General features: G+C 40.0%; 3 protein-coding genes across 3 annotated transcripts; 2 read left to right on the plus strand and 1 right to left on the minus strand.

Moving 5' to 3' along the window:
* Positions 1-528: 528 nt before the first annotated feature.
* On the minus strand, positions 529-4675 carry tctn2 (tectonic family member 2). The gene is made up of 18 exons (XM_072433562.1): positions 4577-4675; positions 4283-4396; positions 4120-4190; positions 3832-4033; positions 3652-3752; positions 3364-3560; positions 3167-3287; positions 2925-3078; positions 2740-2823; positions 2534-2650; positions 2390-2464; positions 2214-2315; positions 2031-2148; positions 1849-1952; positions 1615-1759; positions 1041-1181; positions 862-950; positions 529-782 (listed from the first exon to the last, which is right to left on the minus strand). The coding sequence occupies exons 1-18, from the start codon at positions 4650-4652 to the stop codon at positions 667-669; spliced, it is 2127 nt and encodes a 708-aa protein (XP_072289663.1). The 5' UTR covers positions 4653-4675; the 3' UTR covers positions 529-666.
* A 725-nt stretch (positions 4676-5400) lies between these two features.
* LOC140347269 (tRNA (32-2'-O)-methyltransferase regulator THADA) lies at positions 5401-14272 on the plus strand. Its single transcript, XM_072433658.1, has 31 exons — positions 5401-5537; positions 5613-5796; positions 5880-5966; positions 6050-6077; positions 6149-6297; positions 6366-6488; positions 6613-6730; positions 6813-6958; positions 7036-7120; positions 7190-7326; positions 7433-7621; positions 7690-8398; positions 8466-8618; positions 8708-8817; positions 8905-9065; positions 9136-9290; positions 9357-9521; positions 9594-9736; positions 9802-9939; positions 10007-10111; positions 10187-10387; positions 10455-10605; positions 10702-10954; positions 11024-11260; positions 11328-11529; positions 11606-11788; positions 12090-12334; positions 12416-12580; positions 12792-13052; positions 13133-13335; positions 13974-14272. Exons 1-31 carry the CDS (start codon positions 5419-5421, stop codon positions 14249-14251), a joined length of 5583 nt encoding a protein of 1860 aa, XP_072289759.1. The 5' UTR covers positions 5401-5418; the 3' UTR covers positions 14252-14272.
* Positions 14273-15530: 1258 nt separating this feature from the next.
* On the plus strand, positions 15531-19406 carry pik3ip1 (phosphoinositide-3-kinase interacting protein 1). The gene is made up of 6 exons (XM_072433357.1): positions 15531-15752; positions 15853-15978; positions 16337-16453; positions 17408-17578; positions 17731-17809; positions 18281-19406. The coding sequence occupies exons 1-6, from the start codon at positions 15680-15682 to the stop codon at positions 18492-18494; spliced, it is 780 nt and encodes a 259-aa protein (XP_072289458.1). The 5' UTR covers positions 15531-15679; the 3' UTR covers positions 18495-19406.
* Positions 19407-19505: the final 99 nt, after the last annotated feature.

Genomic DNA, 19505 nt, shown 5'->3' on the forward strand with positions numbered 1-19505 from the left:
TGACGCACGCTATCATGCAAAGGCTGGAGCGCCCTCTACTGGACATTTACCAAACTACCTATCCACACTTAATCCAGTAGATGGCGGTAAATGCACCTTTACAGTGGGCTGCCAGCCGCCATTAAAGCAACAACAACATGTAAACATCGATTGAACTGAAATGACAGCAAACAAGACCAAACAGATTCTACAGAGAGACTTTTGTACAAGTTCCATAAATGTCCTGTGTACACCTTCAGCATTTTGTTTATCAGTCTTTAACATTATATTTGGTTGATGTTGACTTTTTGTAAAACTGATATCTGAATGAATAATATGAATTTTAAAAAGTTCCATAATAATGTAAATGAAAATTCCATTAATATATTTAGATACTTATGAAGTGTTCTTACTTATTTATTTTTGTGTTTGGTATTTACTGTACATGATGTATAATACACATGTGAAAAGACAAAGATTATAAAAATATGACCATGATTAGCCAATACGTGTCAACAATCTCTCATGTCATGTTTATGTTGCACAATGTGTGAATTCATAATGTGGAATGGAGAGTTGGTGCTGTGACCGACAGGGTTTTTTATTAACAGTATTTATTTCAAAGTATGTCTGATACAAAAAATATATATAAATAACAGAAGGGCGAGGTAATTGTTCTATTTGTCCTTAAATCGTGCTCCATATCTGTCGTATTTGCCGCCAAGGAGTTCCCAGCACAGAAGCAACAATAAAAAAGAAAACTAAAATAATCCCTTTAGCCAGAGCTTGAGAGTATGGTTCACCTGGAGAGGATTCAAGAAAACAAATACATTACGAGCCAAAACTGTTCAATTTTGGATAGTTGGAGGAAAAAAACAATACCTGTGTAAAACCTGGTGAATGGAAAGGCAAGCTCAGGCCAACATATATCGTTTCTGTTGCAGTCATACTCAGTGAAATTGATCTGATATCTGAGAATAAATGACAATAACCAACGATTAATAAAAACATTAGGGGTACAGTTTCTGTCACTATGCCTAGACAAAAGCCTAATGAATTACCTGTTTTTTGGGGGACCTGTGTTTAAAGGAATATCAATAAATGTGACTGAGGAAGTGACAGGAAGCCTCTGTGTTTCTGCTGGATCTATACACACTGGATCCCCTCCTCCACATTCGAGTTTCCAAGAGGACAGACTATAACTGGAATCAAAAGTAATCAGAACAAAGTCAAAGGTGAATTGTGTAACTATTCTCATTGAGGGTCAATCACCTGCTTGTCTCTATGAAGTTATTGATTTGCCTTGAAAGTTCCACAGCAGGGGAGCAAATAACTATTATTTGATTAATCTAGCAATATTATTATTCTTATCTAATCTATTATTTTTTCAATAATATATTAGATGTTTGGATTGCAATTATTTTATGGCTATTCTAGTTGCAGATTATTTCCAAATTTTCTTAGTTGTGATTAATCAATTCACTTGGAAAATCTGCATTTGTACTGTGAGTGGAGTCACCTCTCCATAAATCTAACCAGCTTGTCTCCATGGAGATACGTTTAATGCCATACTGTGGAACACAATTGTTTAATAATATCTACAAAATATGGGATGGGAAGAACTCTTGTACACACCTTATTTCCACTGCTTTAATGTCTTTCTGTGGAATCTCATCCACAAAGCCTGTGACCAGAGTCCACACATAGATTTGCAAATGGGCTGGTATATTACTGCATGAACTGTTCGAGTCCCCGACCCCGCTGGAATTCAATGTCACATCTGAAAATGTTAAAAAAATATATATGAATTTGAAAAGTTTACATTATATTACAAATAATAATGGGTACAAATTCTGTAAATCCACATACAGCTGATATTTAGCCAGTCTGCCATAGTTACAGCATTAGGATGGCCATTTATAGCAACCAACGAGGCTTCAACCAGACCATCTTGGAGAGAATTTACAGTATCTCTAATGGGCAATAAACATCAATCAATTGAAACAGTTAATCATCAAGAGTGAATCATCAATTTGGTTAGAAATACCAACCTCAGGAGACCACACTGAGTGAGATTTAACTGACTGACAGGAAGCAGACATCCAGATGTTGAGTTCTCACCGAATAACACAGGCCTCACATCGGCATGTGAACAAAGCCCACAGTTGACTATGACAAACATTAGATTATGTAAATGTAGCGTGTCCTTGTGATGTAACGCTGAGATTAGGTACCTGGTTTCCACAAATGCATTGGGGACCTTTCTATTAACAAAGAATCATTTCCTATGGATGTGTTTAAGATTCCTCCAATTACAGGCCTCCCCACTTGATACCCTGTAGTTAACAAAAACATTTTAACAATTGAATGTAAAATGTATAATGTATGTGAAACTAAGGTGTGATTTTACCTGGGTTTCCTGAATTGGGTTTACTCGTTATGTCTCCACTTAGAAACTTTGCGGAGTATCTTGTAGTTAATGACACTTTTGAAAAAGAGAAAGATGCATTAACACTTTGGACCAAATCATATGATCAAGTGTTTAAGGCCTCACCGTTGCCATTCAGAGTCACAGTGCCAAGTGTGCGGGTCAGTGTGATCCCACTTATGCCATTTTCTTTCCAGTAGAAATTGTAATCCAAGGCCAAGGGGACATTTTCACATACTACGGCTTTTGAGTGGAAACAAAATCTTTAACATTGACAACTTGTATTTGTTTTGTAATAAAAAATGTACATAAAGATCACTATATTTCTGTACCCGAAGAGCCAAAGCTTTCACTGCTCGTAATGAAGTCATTTAATTCAGTCGCCAGTTGGTCAGTTACATCCACTACAGCATTTCCTACAGAGATGAATTATATCTTATTACATGATGTACAATAAACATGCTCTAGAACAGCAATGCTAAGCTATGTTCAAACATGGAGAGGAAGACAAACTTACCACCAACACCATTCTTCACAACAGCTCTTAAATCTTCAGGTATTGTCTGTAAGGGGGGCTCGGTTGGACAGGCCTGCAGTGGGGTTACACACTTGACATCAAAGTTTTTCAAAAAGGCCACTGGAGCACTGGTCACACAGTATCCATTAAGTGTCTGTACAAACAAAGTAAGAACAGTTATAGTAACAGCATTCTTCCAAAATGTATGCGTTTCCATTTCCAGATGTTTCCAAGCAACTTACCCGTGGAATTGTAAAGTACTGATCTTTTAATGTCAAAATGGGACTTCCTTCAATATACGCATCTAATAGTGTTGGTGGCGATGAAACAGAGGCTCCAAATGACATACCAGGTTTAGGGGCTCTACAGAAAGTTCAAATAATAAAATAGTTTAATTAATATTTTGCTTTTTATTTGTGCATGTACTGTAACTTTTTACATTTTGTTGCCTTGGTAGAAAAGTCCGAGGTAAGGGTTATTCCCAGGTGGTGAGATGACACACAAGAACGGAAACCAATCTGGAGAGTTCTGAGAGGATTGGACCGAGCACTGATACTCTGGATCAGGGAACTGTCCACCAAAAGGCCCAGGAAGACAGTGGTACTTAAAAAGCTGAAAATCCTCTGTTGAACAGTCCTGCATGAGGACATAGAAACCAACAACATCAAATTAAAAATAAGAGCCAATACATAACTCTTGATTTATAAAATTGTGCAAATGTTCCCACCTCGTCACAGCAGCACCATAAATCACAAGTTTTGAAAGTAAGGTCACAGGGACATTCACCCAAAGGTCTGTACACTTGATTTTGAATGATTGTTTTGTTATCTGAAACAGTTTTTAAAAATACATGCTGGTGTAAAACTAGATCACAAATTCAAACGTCTCTCATGAAATTAAAGCTTACCAAATACCATGTTGCCAGAAACCAGCCGAGCGTAAACCTTGACCTGAACAATCAGTGATGCTTGGGAGTTATTTCCCTCACAGGCAGAGACTTGAAGAGTCTCCCGGACACACAGTGGATTAACGCAGCAATCTGTGTCAGTCTCATTATTGCCACACAAACGAAGACTTCGGTTAAGTCTCAGTTTAACTTGAACAGTAGTCTGCCAAGTCATAAATTAATTTCAACAGTAAGCTCACCATATACATAACAATTATATAAAATTATGCAATATAATTTTAGTAATACCTTTGCAATGAGTTCACTGGTCAGAACCCATCGTGTCTCTTCAGGCACACATGAAGGAGGATCAAAGCTGCCTGTAAAATCACAACAAAAACAAGTGAAGGGTAAAAACCTACTGCAATGACTTGTATTATATTTTTCTACACTACTTTTTCCTGGCTCTTACCTGTCACATTAGAGGGTGATGTTGTTTGCAGGATCAGGATGATGTTTGAGCTATTTCCATACAGCAGTGCAGTGACTGAAGGCCCACGTGTGACCAGAAAAGAGGGCTGAAAAACTACAGTGCACCAAATAAGTGTTCATTATTTAGATTAGACGTTCATCAGAGTCAGAGATCACAATGCACACAAATTGTAACGTTAAGTTAGCCAATTTTCAATAAATGCTAGCTTTAGTTAGCTCTTTAAGCTATAGGATCTATGAATTACATCGTTAGGGTTTAAGGACACACACTTACAAACATTCTGGGCATTATACGTAGAACTGCACAGCCAAAGACACAAAACGTGAATATAAAGGAAGATAAGTGCCATTTGGTTCCACTCATGTGAGCTTCGACCTAATAGATCCATGGCTTCGACATATTTGTAAACTCTGAGGATCGTCTTGGCAACAAACCGGAAGTGTCCTGTGAAAGGTAATGCTAAGAGCGCCCTCCTCTGGTTGATTCAATTACTACAGTGAATCTTTATTATAGTGTTAAAACAACTTGCATCTGTCTGTACCTTTGACATATCGTCTCACCAGCACACATGAGAGAGAAATAGGGACAAAGTGATGAAAGTGATGTGACTTAACCGAGGGAAGGACTCGGGACATGTAAGTACACGTATGAAAACTGCAACAACACAGTGTGATTTTCAGTTTTTTATCAATCATAACGCACATAGACACCGGGACAGCAATATAAACCATCACATATACACCCAAATGTCTTAATATATGTGCAAGAAACTAGGCTGTCTTATGTTTACTTTCTAAATCAAACTTGTTATTGAATTCATGTGACAGTGAAATAGTGTTAGACAGTGTCTAAAATGATTATACAGGACATCCAAAAGAGGGACAAGTGGTCAGCCTACTTGCATTCGTCTGCACCTTTACATTCTTTTGGCAGAGTTTAGCCTTTAGACGGCAGTATTTGCAAAAGCTGTGCTCTTCAAATCCGTAGAAGTGGCCCGAGTTGGTCACGTGACATCAACACCGTTCAGCCATGAGGGTCCGATGGACATAATATCTGTCACGTGTGTGTGTGTTTTAACCATGGATCTATTATTTTAACAGTGTAAAACCTTCAAGATGTCGTTCAGCGAGCTCGTGACAAGTCTGCAAACGTGTGCTATCACTGGTGAACAAGCGCGAGACAATGTCAGCCAAGATCTGAGACTGTTTTATGAGAGACTTTTGGAGTCTTCCAGGTTCGTGTCCACTGTAGACAGATCTGAGCTCGTTTTGACACATGATTTCAAGCGCCTTTTACGTTGTATTCACAGGAGCAGCGTGAAGAGGTCCAAGGAGCGATGCTTGGAGGAGGCTGTGCAGCTGCTGAAGAGCATTTCCAACACTCATTTGCTTTTTGATTTAGAGGAGAGACACTTGCTGCTCATGATCCAGGTCCTTATTTCACTCCAGTTAGAGACAGTTGGCATATCTACAGCATGTGGCAAAGTAGACCAGGTCAGTCTTTGTATATCTTAATTGACACTTGATCTTTCAGTATTACGAAGGACTGTTTTAAATGGTGTATTTTTGTTCTGAAGATGATACAAATGCTGTCTGCAGTAAATCAGCAACTGGTTTATAGAGAAATCAAAAACGCCTTGTCGTCAGTTATCCATAATGACCAGGTACATGTTATGCCGTCCTTTTCCTATTTTTGACTGTAAAATCCTGCTGGTATTTGAAGTTATCTTTTTTCTTTCTTTCTCAGTTATTATCATTGGAAGACTTACAAAGAGGTTGGTAGTTATGTAAAAAGAAACACAAGGCGCTATTCAAACCTTAACCTTTTTGCTTGTCTTTTTTAAAGCATGTATGTTTCTGGAGGACAGTGTTGTCGGTCGGGAGGTGTGGAAAGAGCTGTGTCTGCTGCTTATGCAGAAAGTAGCTCAACTATTTGCTGTCGTGCTCGGAGAAGAACCTTTAAGAGACGGACCACTCTGTTATTCTGCTGTGAAGGTATGAGGAAAAACATATACTTTTAAATCATTATTAAAAACAAAACTTATGTTGGATTTTCTCTTCAGCTTTGTTTGCAGATATTTCAGCTATTGCCAAATCAAGTGTCCCCTGTGGTGTGGACAAAGACTGAGGGCAGCCAAGTTGTACAAAACATCCTACAAGCTCTTATGGACATCATCTGTGGACAGGTACTTTACATGATACACACCTATGTATATTATTGTGCAGTAACATTTTGTCAATAAAAGCATGACTTTTACCATGTGATGTATATTCACTTATTTGTATGTATTTGTTTAATTCAATGTGTAGTGTTGCAATAGAGACACTTGTCTACTGGCAGGGACTGCAGTGGCCATGCTGCTCAACTCCTCACAAACCCAGGCGGCGGGACATGCTGCCTGGGGGCTACTTCAGATCTCAAATCAAGGTATTCCATAAATTACTTGATATTTCATTGTTTTCTATTTATTGTTTCTGTGTGATGGAGTCATGTCTCTGGTACTTGGCAGGGTCTGAGGTCGTAACAGTTGGTGGTCTCCAGGTGAACTGCAGATTTGTCTGTAAGAAAGAGGTGGCTGTTCTGTCTGTTTGCAGAGGAGTCTTGACCTGCTGTCGGCCCCATGTCCTACTCTGCTCAGACGCTGATGGCAAAGAAGTACTGATGCATCTGAAATATTGCTTTTATTATTGAGTTCATGCTTGTTAATCTCCTACTTGTTTGTGTCCTTTCAGATGTGTCTGCTGCTGAATTGTTTGTTTTCTGTTATAATCAGTTTTTGTGAGGAGAATCTGGACTGTCATTACTTTGCCTTTGAAAGTCAGTAATACGTCTTGTACTTTTTTTCCACAAACAATATACATGATTCAAAGATGATTTGTTTTTCAGTGTTAACTCTTTGGCTGAAGAAAGTGAGGGAACATTTTGTTGAAATCAGGGATGTGACAGGGGCTCACCTTTTGTCTGACAGCAGCAGCCTCCAACAGCAACTTACTCGTATCATTTTGACCAATGCTGACAGCCCTGTGAGTCCAAATAGAGTTATTTAAAATGGACAATTCCTCAGCCTGTATTGTGCAGTTTTAAAACTGAATTAAACTGCAAATACATTTTGAACTTGTGCATTAACAGGTAGATGGAGTGTCTGAATCGGCCCGTAGTGCATTTGCTCTGCTTTTGGACCTTTATCATATGAACTCGGACAATACTGAGAAAACTCTTTATTCTTCATTACTTCATCGGATAACTAACTTGCCTTGGGAAAATAAAGCCAAATACTATCAGTTATGTGCACTGCTCCCATATCTGGGCTCTGACAAGGTGAGAAACGACTCGTCTTATTGTTGTTCAGTGTTGTTTTACTCTCTGACATCTCTCTCTTTCAAAAGGTATTGAGTCATTACCCCGAATTACCAAATCATATTCTTAAGTGTTTAAGCACAAATCACCTCTCTCCATGTGCATCAGAGCTTTATAAATGCCTGATTCAGCAGCAGCGCCAGGAACTCTTCGCCCAGAATGAATTGTATGCTGTGGATCAGTGGTCAAAGTGCTGGAAGTCTGTCCTTATTGAGGCACTTACATCTCAGGTGGAACATTTACAAAACAACAGCTCAGTTCATCTGTTACCCAGTACATATCGTGTGTTTCCTTCTGCTGTGGAGCCACTGTTGGGATCTCTGGACCCAAGCTACCCAGGCCATTTGTATCCCTGGGCCTGTATTTTGAGTTCATATCGAGCAACAACTGGACAATCTCCTTGGACTCTGCAAAGAGGCACCACTCTCAAGATCCTCCATCTGGCCTTGGAGTCTGCAGAAGACAAAGTGCGCCTGGCTGCTTTCAGTCTTCTCTGCTGCAGCCCAAAAACAAAAGACTTTCCAACACGCGATGAGATGGAGTTGATAAAGAGCTTTATTCCTCAAAATCTAAATTGTGAGTCTTCATCTTTCCGCCAACATTTTCAGAACGGATTGAGACGATTCTTGGTCCGTGTCAGAAACTGCTGCTTGTCCTTTGTTAAAATTCAAAATGGCAAAAAGAAACAAGATGCTTCCAATAAACAAGAGGTCAAAGACTGTCTGGACCAGGGAGCAGGTGAGGCATTTTCTCTGTAATAATGAACAGCTATATCGAATGGAATTGATTTGTTTTTATTTTCTAGAATTTGTTGATTGGTTGGGAGAGCTTCCCTACTGCTATCTGGCACCGGGTCATAGCTACCAAAGGAAAAAGACATCTCTACTGGTGCTCACTGCAGTGCTAGAAACCTGTACGGACACATGGAGCCCAGACAAAAAGAAAGGACAACCACCAGGTATTTTATTTATTAGTCTGGCTGAAAAGTTGCTTTGTTGTCTTAAATGATCAAAAACACATGAAATGTTTTGGGTGTTTTTTAATCAGTGAATATGGATTGTCTTATTAAATACGTAAAACAAAAGGGACAGTGGGATTTCTTTTGCCGTGCTAAACTACTCGTCCTCATCAGCTGTTTGGAGGATTCAACAAATGAGGTTTTATAGTTTTACAAATACTTTTGACATGTATCTTTTTGAATGTACTGCTACATTTACATTCTTTTTTCTTTTTCTTTTTTACAGATTCGAGAGCTTTCCGCTAATTTGTTGTTAAGGTTTTTTCCATGCAGTTTTTCAAAAGACATATCCACTGCTCTCTTGGCACAAACAAAACGGCTCCTCTGCAGTCCGCGAGTGCAGGAAGCACAAATGGCCGCGCTGATGATTAAAGTGCTCCGTCTGATGTAAGTTATGCCTTTTTCTCTGTTTTAAACTTTTGCAATGCATCTTGGTAATAACATTCTGTATCTCCAGATCGCAGAGTACTGTGGAGGACCATATTGCTTTCAGATGTGGTTCAGACCAGCAGGAATTTGATTTTGTGAGATTTCTGTTCAACGAGTTAGAGGAACACTATTTTACAGCGAAGAGTGACATGATGCTCGCTGCCAAGACTAAGCCTATTCATGGTGAGACATGGCATAGTCACTCTTATAATAAATCACAACTAAACTCATAAAAACATCCCTTTTTAGGGATTTTGAGTGCTCTTCAGAGGTGTTTGTTTGACTCACCCAGCAACATGCAAGATAAACTTGACAGCAGCCTGATTATATTTGCACTACAGCTTTTGGAAAACATTTCTCAGTTTCTACTTGGTGTATTGTATGGAGACCAAGAGAGCACTTATAACGATCAAGGTAAGATAAAGCTTCTGTTCAAATGCAAATTAACAGATGTCTGTATTATGTTGTTTTTGTTTTGTTTTTCAGATGTACCACCGTCTTTTTGTGACATGGGGAATGCAATCACTAGTTTAATTACCCAGGCCTCAGGAGGGGGCCACAGTGAGGAGTGTGTTCTATTATCAGAGGAACACAGCCTTGTGCTTACCTGCTGCTGGGTCTCCCTGAAGGTGCAGAATTACATGTGTGTACGTTTAAGTAAGTGTTTTGCTGACAGAATTTTTTGTGTTGATAGGAAACTGGAATATTTTTGGGTTCTATGGTGGACCATGTCTTTAGCCAGGGTCAGGTCTACCCTCACCTCCTCACCAAAACAGATCTTAAAAAAGCTTCTAGAGTCTTTTGGAATATTCTGATTAAATGTCGCCAGTGGGTAAGTTACAAAAGTGAATCGTTTTTACAATCAATTTTCATTTTCATAGTTGATTTTTCTACACCAGGGGGCAGTAGAGGGTTGCTGCATTGGCTTTACTAAGTTTTGTGCCCGTTTGCTGAGGAGTAATGATCCAGAACTAAAGGAAATCCCTGCAGACATGTTAAAACAAGTGAGTAACTTGACTGTGTGCGCCACTATTTATTTTGACTATACTTTCTTCATGGGACATGTCGTTCACACACAGGTACTGCAGGTCATTGCGTCCCCCAGATCCACCTCGGTGACCCGGCGCGCTGCAGGTTTGCCCATGCTTATTCTGTGTGTGCTTTCTGCAGAGGTGGCGAGCAAGGGCCGGCCTCTTTTAACCCACAGTGTAGAGTTTTTATTGGATACAGCCAAAGCTCCTCTACCAGAACGATGGGACCAGACCACGGACCTCCCACAGGTTGAACTCTTATTTTTTGGGTTAATTTGGTGTCTAATGCGATGACCTTCCTTCTTGACTCTTACAGGTGTGTGCGGTTCACACTCTGCAAGCCCTGGTGCGTGGCACAACGCTGGGGTCTGCAATGCTTCAGTTTGCTCCAACTGTTGCCATCCTTTCACTGACTCTGCTGAGTTCCTCCTGTTGGGCAATGAGGAATGCTGCACTTCAGCTCTACAGTAGGGGACATTCTATTTGTATATATTATTTATGTAATATTTTTTCATATTTATCCATTTTACTAAGATAAATATTCTTAATGATTCAACTTTCAGGTTCCCTTTGCTCTCGAATGCTTGGCCACTGTCCCACCAATGAGGATGACAAGAGTGCTCAAATAGGGATGTCCTCCACTGCTTTCTTTTGTCACTACAGTGCACTGCAGCCGTTTCTCTTGGCAGAGCTGAGAGAAGCGGCACATGTTTTTCAGAGTCAGTCAAATGGGGCTAGGCTTCACCTCAAGCCTTCGTTGTTTCCTATTCTCACCCTGTTAGCACAACTCCATCCTGGTGTCCCAGACGCAGCACAGTAAGTGTACAGAGAGAAATGGAGGACTTCAATAACTTTGATGCAAGATTTTTCTGTTTTGCTTTACAGATCTTTGTCAAGCTTTGAACCCCCTTTACTTCAACTGTCTGCTAGTTCAATTTACAATGTGAGAGTAATGGCATCAAGGGCTTTGGTTGCAATAAGTCCCCCCTCTAAAAATATGAACATCCTTCTCACATTGGTGAGGCAGCTCCCAAGTTCACATCAGAGATACTCTCACAACTGGCTGCACGGACACCTCATGCAGATCAAAGCCCTCTTCCACAGAGCTGTTTGTGCTCACAGGTGAACTGCTCATGGTATTTATTTAATCACATTTTCAGTGGTTTTAAATCCTCTTTCCTGTTTGCAGCCCTATACTTGACCATCATGAGGCAGTAAACAAAGTGGAGGCTTCTCTCTGGTTGGCAACTACAGCTCAGCGCTGCCCCCTAGTGAAAATGGCATATGTTGAAGTAGTAGAAACCATAACACAGTTCTGCTCAGAACCTTTCCTTTCACAACTTCATGAAATACTGATTGAAGATCTCCAAAAGCCCCAACAAGAGATTCAGGTAGAGTACATGCAAATAAAAGTTAAATAAAGTTTAGTATTTTCTAAGTATATCTTCTCATCTCCCTCATTCACAGATCGGTCACTCATCCTTCCATCAAATATCAATCAATTTACTATGCACAGACCCCCTGCGGGCAGCTCACATTTGGGAACAGTTTGTTGTTTGGAGTCCTGATGTCAGGCTTTATCTGGTAAAGTGGACAGTGGATGGGTGTAGTTCACATCCAAACAAAGAGCTCATCTATGAAGTGTTACAGGTGAGTCTTTATCCACTCAATTTCAACACTGAAGCAAACAACAACTTTAAAACCGGTTTAGCAACTACTACTTTCACGCTTGTCTCAAAGCACTTTGTGGAACAAAGGACCGGTTTCAGAATTCTGTTGTAGCACAGATTCGTATTACTGCACCCATCTGATTTTAGTGTAATGTGTTGATTTACTGCCTGGACTACAGGTGGTACTAACAAATACCATATATTATACCAATATTTACAATATTAATATTAATATTGTTGACTCAATGTTCTAATTTAGCATATTGGTTGTTCCTTTTTAGGCAAACCTTCGGGATGCATTATTGAGCCAAAGTGTGGACTATCGCCACTCGTACCTTGAAGCGCTTGTAACACTAGCGACTTCAGAGGAGCCTTATTTGCCCCAACTGCCTCTAAAAACAATGCTTGAAGAGCATGTTTTGGTTGAATGTGTAGAGTTGTTACTTGAGGATGTGGAGGCCCAAAGAGGTGGTCCAGAGTTCCTGTCTCAGGCCCTGGGTGCAGTTAGTTTACTTTTACATCACTGGTGAGGCTATTTCAGCACATTTTATGAAATGACACAGGCATTGTTGTCGTGCATGTGTAACACAATATGTTTGTGTAAAAGTTCCAGCTGCTTCACTATTGAGAGGTGGTGTAAAGTGTTGGAGGACCACTGTTTACCACATGCGCCTGAAGGGCTCAGAATGGCCTGTGCGCAGGCTTTGATTTTGGCTGGAGTCTTTCTTCTGAATCACAGGCCAAACCAAGAAAATCCACCCTTAATGATCAGGTACAGCAACACCACATATAAACCCTAAAATCACTATTGAAATGAAAGCCTGAAGTCCTATTTGAGGATGAGTAAAATTATTTAATCTTTAAAGCACAAATGTTATTTTAATTGTTTACATTCAATGTTCAATTGACATAGAGTTAAAAATGCTCATGGACATGGTTTTCCTTCATCCACTTTTTAAGGTGTGATTATTTGTTTTTTACAGGTTGATCAACATAAGTCTTTACTTACTTCAAGACCAAAATGTGCAGATCCGAATGAAAGCTGCGTATTTTGCCTCTGCGCTAAAGCTCGCCTCTGGAACCTCTCAGAGGAGCATCTTTGTCATGCAGGTGAATGAGGCCCTCCCCTTCCTCCTCCAGCAGCTCACAGAGCAGTGTTGGGACACTGGTGCTCTTGACGTCCTCCTCTCTCATCTGCCCCAGACTGACCTCAGATCTGTTCAGATTAATGCTCTGGAAAATAGGTGTGTTCCCAAACTAAATCAATAACCCTTGTTCCAACAGAGAACGTTTATATGCCTAACTGTTTTGTCATCTGGTTCAGGTGTGTCACTCTGTATGAGCAAGACGAGGCTAATGTGTTTGCAGAGGCGTCAGTGGTTTGTGCTCAGGTGCTGCCTTGTTTGCTTCTGATGGCCGATAAACTCAGCCAGTCACCCTCTTTGGCAAAAAGTTTATACATTTGGGCAAAGGAGAGTGGACCACAAGTGTTAGAAGACCTCCTAGTCTGCAAAGAACTCTCGTCAGGTACATAGTAGATATATAGTTCCAAAAACCTTTCGCATGACACACCTAAAGTCAAACTGTCCTAGCATCTGCTTTCTTCGGAACAGGCAACACTCATTCAACGCCTATGCATTGCAATAAGTAAATGTAATATTATTATTATTAACAACCATACATTTTTAAAAATTGCGGCGGTGTCACTGGTAATTAAAATGAACGCCGTACCTACAAATAGTAATGGTAATTGTAATAAAGGAAAGTGAAGGAACAACAATGATGGCCACTTAATAACTACACCCAAAGCCCCAAACTAAACTATTCGCTGGCCTCATGCTTCATAACAGTATCCAATCATTCATTCATTTACTAATAATAAAATAGAATTAAATGGCTCATTGTGACCCCCCCCAAACCCGATTATTGTTTTATTGTCTATCATGCTTTACAATATTAACTATTTTTGTTATCGTTTTGTCACTTGCTTCTATCGCTTAAGCACCAGTCTTATCATATATATTGTACTGTACTGCATTTAAAAACAAAAAAGAGCCATTACTTGATATTCAAATTTATTCCAAAAACAGTTTGTCTGATTCATATATGACATAATGTTAGTCAGACTATTGTTCAGTGGTTGACATTCTTCTGTTTCACTTTAGGTGGTATGCAGACATGGCTGACCCTCCTCATGGACGCCCACTTTCACAGCACACTTTGTGGTATGTTGACCCGCACTGCCCTCCTCATGCGACTGATGAAACTATCTAAAGATCTACCAGACATCTGTGAACGCTCCACTCTGCAGCAGACTGTACGCGCTGCCTACTCTGTGTTAAGGGAAAACGGTGTCCACTTTCCCCCATCGCTCTCAGCTGCCGCCGTGGGAGCGCCCTCAAAAGTGATGCAACTCCCGGAGTGCAGTCGAGGCACCAGCTAAAATGGCATGTGGATATTTTAGGCTGCATGTGGCGACTACATGCAGAGCCCGGGACATGGCTGTTGGTTATGCACGAAGTCGGTAGCTGGAGTCTTTTTTAATAAAGCTCCTGAGGCAAACATACAAAGCGAATCCAGCCAATCCAATGTAAAGTGGTGACGTAATCCAACAGCTTCTTGGAAAATTGGCCGCTGAGTGCCCAGTGGGGAAATATCGCGTGCGCTTTAATGCTCCATTAGAGGCCTTCTGTCTGGCTAAGTGTCCATTTTCCACAGCCACACAGGGCCAAAGATGATTGTCTCAATGCGATAAAGAGCTGGTCGATTTTTATTTTATTTTATTTGAATCTCAAAAGTGTAAAAAGAAAGTGGAAAACTTACTAAATTATTGACCGTCATTCTTTGTCATTGATTGAATATGACCACAATAGCTGTAAATGTTATTTGAGATACATTTGTGCGAGTATCAGATGGTGCTCATTCCGGTTTCACAAAGGCTGTGTCTGTGTGCAACTCTATCATGGTAAATTGTTTTTTTGTCCCAGTTTTCTTTTTTTATAATGACAATGAAAACAAAAGAATATCCAGTTTAAAGTCTGACTAAATGTAAATGAAGTGTTATTTCAAAGACAAAAGCCCATATGCAAACCCCTGAAGGCTACAGTTTGACACTTGACCCCTGTGGCATATCAAAATAAAAAAAAGCTTTTGAAAGTTAAATGTGACCAAGCAATAAATGAATCTGTGTGCATAGTTGTGTTAAGGCTCCATGTACATCAACAGGATCATTGTATCATGTTTTTAATCTTACTTCAGGGAACAGTCTTAACAGTGAGCCAAGAAAAGCTTTTCCTAGCAGGCTGAATGGTGTTTTAATGCGTTTTATAAGATGATTTTACATATACGTTGTTTGCATCTTTTCTAATAAACATTTCTGAAAAATCAAGTGAAGCCCACACCACGGCATTTCACCTAAATGTGTCCATCTACTATTTGAGCATGTACAGGAAAGTTCCACGCCACATCATATTGTCACTGTTAGAATCAGAATCATAAGTTATGTGTAGGTGTACCTGTACCTGCTGTACCTGCTGTACCTGTAGTACCTATAGTACCTATAGTACCTATATCTATACCTGTACCTGTACCTGTACCTACTGGAAATAAGTTGCATGTAAATGTATTTTTGTGAGCAAGAGAAGTGGAGGGCCTTAGGACCTAGAAGTGAACGCCACAAAGGGCAGCTCCCCAGCCTCCTCCCACTGAAAGCTGTTTACGAAGAAAGAGTCCTGCCTGTGACAATAACAAGGGAAAAGGAGAGCAGTGTGGCGGATGGCTTCTGCCCAGGCTCTCATCCCCTTTTTACAGCTTATTTGAAGAGTTTGAGTTTGTTTTTTTTCTAATACCAAACTTGCACTAAGCCCTCAAAATGTTCTCCTCTTTGCACCTCGTTTGCTTGACCATGTTTCTCGTGGACAACGTGTTCAGCCTGGAGACAAAAGGTAATGTTTGAATGTTTGTTCTATTTCTTAACACATTTGCAACGATGGTGCAAACTTTTTCAATGTTGTATTGACGTTTCTTCTCCGTGTGCCTTTGCAGAGTGTGTGAAACAGAATGGAGAGGGCTACAGAGGGACTCAGAGCACCTCCTTGGGTCTGACTTGTATGAACTGGATCAACATGACCAGAGACTATGACGTGAAAGACCACCCCGACTCACAAACTGGTAAATGTCCCAACATCATTTTGTATTGTCATTACACTGCTGTATAAGAGCTGACCTGTACTGATTGTTTAATCCATTTGACTCAGTTAAATGTATTATCTTTGAGACTGACTGCATTATCTACACTATCAATTTGTACATACAGTTATTTACTTCTCAAGATTATGTGTGTGTGCTTTCATAGATTAAAAGGCCTCTACTGTGCACAGGGCAGTTGTAGTTTGCTGCCTGTTCATTGTGGTGTGATGGAGGAGTATTAATGATTCATGAACTGATTGTTTTCCCTTCCACTGCAGAACAGGCAAAGAGACAGAAACAGGCTCATATCTTTATAATAAACTGTGTGTTTGCCCCATAGGTGTTGGAGATCACAATTACTGTCGAAATCCAGACTTGGCTGAGAGGCCGTGGTGCTACATTGCTGGACCCGATGGAATAACTCAAAGAGGCTTCTGTAAAATTGAGGCATGCCAAGGTACAAACAATGTGTCATTTGTATTGCAATGTATGCTGTTTAGGTGTTTTTTTTTAATCAGGGTCCAAGCAAAGAAATTATTATTAAACATTGGCAAATTTACTTACTGGAAATTACATTCTGGTTTTAAGAATAAATCAGTTGGTTGCATTAACTAGAAAACTTCCTTTCACCACTCTTGCCAAGTACAGTCTTCTGATTGGCTCAGAGGCAAAGTCTTCCCCTAGAAACAGTAGGTAGTTGGCTGACGCCCTGCCCTTTAACATTAGATCGGTTTGTAAACAACAACTTCTACTGGCATGGAAAAAGAGTGAAATAGCAGATGTTTCAGTGGAGTCCTCCTAAAATAAACTCACGCATGTTCTGGCACATGTTACAAATCATACACGCGTCACTCTCTCGCAGAGCAGAAGTGTGTTAGAGCGACCCCAGGACTTTATGTCTGCTGTAGACTCAGTGCTAATGTTATTTAAATAAGTGAAATGGAAACCCACATGGTCCAGTCAAAAGCACTCAGGCATATAAAATGTGTTTTGCGTTGCCATATCGCTTAGTACAATAAGTGAGTTTAAAAAGTTGTAATCTACAGATTTTTATCATACCAAGGCCAAACTGCTGAAGCTTGTGCATTTGGAAATGTTTTCTTATTTATTTTGACTATGCACCAAATATTTTATTTTTATCAGGGACAGTTTATTCTAATGACCTCGAGGTCAGTTTATTGGCATTAAGTGCTCCAAGTTCTCTTGAATAAGAATAAGACACCAACAGTAACAGCACTGTGTCATGTTGTTCTGTTACTGTGCATGTATATACTAGTTAGATTACACTGTGTTGACAATATGAAGCAATAACTTCAAATGCAAATTCTGCACAATTCACGTAAAACATTTGACCATTACCATATGCCACAATAAACTTAATAAACCTGTTTCTCTGTATGATTATGTTCAGACAGTACAGCTTTAGCACCTGGTGTTGGGTCCCCTCGCTCTACAAAAACCACTCCTTCAACCAACAAGACAGGCAACTCTCCAGGAGAACCTGCTGAAGCGTCGTCTGTTCTGGGAGTCAGTCAGAGAGTGCGGAAAGGCCCCCAAAAGAAGAAAGATCTGGGCACTACTGGTGTGTGTTTCCACAAACTTAACTGGACACTTTTACTTTATTCACTGACATTGAACCAGTTTTGTAATTTAGTTATTGTTTATTAGTTGGCGTTGTGTTATATAATAACATAACTGTGACATGGTGGTAACTAGCCTCTTGTGTTTCCTTAGGTTATGTGCTTGGCATCCTCATGATGACCATAATAATTATCCTTGGTGCAGGCATCACTGTGGGCTACTTCTACAAAAGGTGAAAACCCCACTGTATTTTGCATTACATTATTATCTCATTACGGTGATCACAAACGAGCAACACTGTACATCTTTGGTTAAAAGAATAAACAGGCAGGTTTTACTGGTACTTCTGCTCATTGTACACAGTTATGTGAACAACAAAATGTTGGCTCTAGAACAGTGTAACAGTGAGGCCCAGTTCCCCTTGGCCCAGCACATAATGCTCTGGGGATTCTACGCAGCTGTCAAAACTGATAAATTGTGACATTTTAAGATTTTTCCTATTTTAGGTGAGTATAAATGATGTGCAGATGCATCACATTTTGTACATACAGTCCTATTCATATGTGTTAACTATGACTTTACTACTATTATGATTATGTTAAACCACAGTCTGCTTACTTCAGCAGTAGGGACAATAATAGACTAGATGAACCTTACCTGACATAGTTTGTTGAGTGTAATGTCTGTGTAATGTTTGTTTCAGAGCTCGAGACCTGAAGAGGCAGCATGAGCAGCGAGCGCATGAGCGCGAGATGCAGAGGATCAGTCTGCCTCTCTCTGCCTTCTCTAATCCCACCTGTGAGCTTGTGGATGAAAACACTATAGTTATAACTGCTGAGCAAGAGGCCACCCCAATCCAGGACATCGTGGATGGCGGAGACCCACTCATGGGTCCAGCCGGGACCCCCGGAGCGTGAAGAATACTGTGCTCATGAGGGATTTACTGTACATACAATTTAGTGGACCAAGACATTCCCACTTTGTCTCCTTTCTGTGAATGGAGCTGTGGTGCTCACTCCAAAGACTTAATCAAATGCAGTGTTTGGATATCCACTGTTTACACAGTATCTACATTAGGGAGGCTGTGGACAACAATGATTACTAATCCTCAAAAATCATTATGAGAAATGAGAAAATAAGCTCTCTGACCTTGGAAAGTGTTTTTGGTGGTTTGGACTTGGGAGCTGCTCTGGTTGAGTATCATTAGAAGGGGATCACTGTGAGGGGGGTCACTATAACTATGATAGTGTTTATAAGCATGGGACTCAGGGACACAATGTGTGCAAAAGTCCCTCTGTGCTAAAGGAATGGAATAGGTGAAGACAAGGCTTTGTCGTAATCTCAAACTGCCTTTTAGCATGATTCTTCTGAATGTATTTGTATATTTGTTACTTTTTTGTAACAAAACCTATGGGCCAATGTTACTGATGGTTATGTCTACAGAAAGTAAAAAGGCCCTTTTCTTTCACAGGTTAAGTAGTGACAGGAAATTCAGTGAGCTCTCAGGAAGTGAGAGACAATAGTTAGTCCTCAGGAATAAAGCACTGGGTGTCTGCAGTGAGCGCTGGAAAGCCTTGTGCCTGGGTTTAATTCTGACGTTGAGTTATGCACTTAATGAGTAGAATTAATGAACTAAAATACAGCCATAAGGACACCATGCATGTTAATAGAACGCACCTTTGTTCTTCCTTTATATGGCCAGAATATCACTCCATCGCCTTTGTTTTGGTTACGTTTATTTTCAATTACTATTGCTCCATCATTTGGTGTACTGACTCTCATTTGAGTTTTAGAAAATGAGTTAAAAGTATGGACGTTGTTTTTCTAAGTTGGTATGACTTTGCAGCGACAAATAAAACTAAATTAAATAACTGGATTGAGCATTTAATTTACTCAACAGGGAACTGCTTTAGCTGCTTTTGCAATAT

The sequence above is a fragment of the Eucyclogobius newberryi genome, unplaced genomic scaffold, assembly GCF_026437365.1.
Source record: "Eucyclogobius newberryi isolate DKJ021-1_F unplaced genomic scaffold, fEucNew1.0.hap1 SCAF_6, whole genome shotgun sequence".
Taxonomy (NCBI): Eukaryota; Metazoa; Chordata; class Actinopteri; order Gobiiformes; family Gobiidae; genus Eucyclogobius; species Eucyclogobius newberryi.

Coding starts and splice junctions, on each gene's coding strand:
- tctn2 (XM_072433562.1), bottom strand. CDS start 4,652: ATGGCACTTATCTTCCTTTATATTCACGTTTTGTGTCTTTGGCTGTGC. Junction 2,465..2,533: donor TGTGACTCTGAATGGCAACG/GTGAGGCCTTAA, acceptor CTTTTTCAAAAG/TGTCATTAACTACAAGATAC. Junction 1,182..1,614: donor ATTAAAGCAGTGGAAATAAG/GTGTGTACAAGA, acceptor TTTTGATTCCAG/TTATAGTCTGTCCTCTTGGA.
- LOC140347269 (XM_072433658.1), top strand. CDS start 5,419: ATGTCGTTCAGCGAGCTCGTGACAAGTCTGCAAACGTGTGCTATCACT. Junction 5,538..5,612: donor AGACTTTTGGAGTCTTCCAG/GTTCGTGTCCAC, acceptor TTGTATTCACAG/GAGCAGCGTGAAGAGGTCCA. Junction 6,959..7,035: donor CAGACGCTGATGGCAAAGAA/GTACTGATGCAT, acceptor GTGTCCTTTCAG/ATGTGTCTGCTGCTGAATTG.
- pik3ip1 (XM_072433357.1), top strand. CDS start 15,680: ATGTTCTCCTCTTTGCACCTCGTTTGCTTGACCATGTTTCTCGTGGAC. Junction 15,979..16,336: donor CCACCCCGACTCACAAACTG/GTAAATGTCCCA, acceptor TTTGCCCCATAG/GTGTTGGAGATCACAATTAC. Junction 16,454..17,407: donor TAAAATTGAGGCATGCCAAG/GTACAAACAATG, acceptor GATTATGTTCAG/ACAGTACAGCTTTAGCACCT.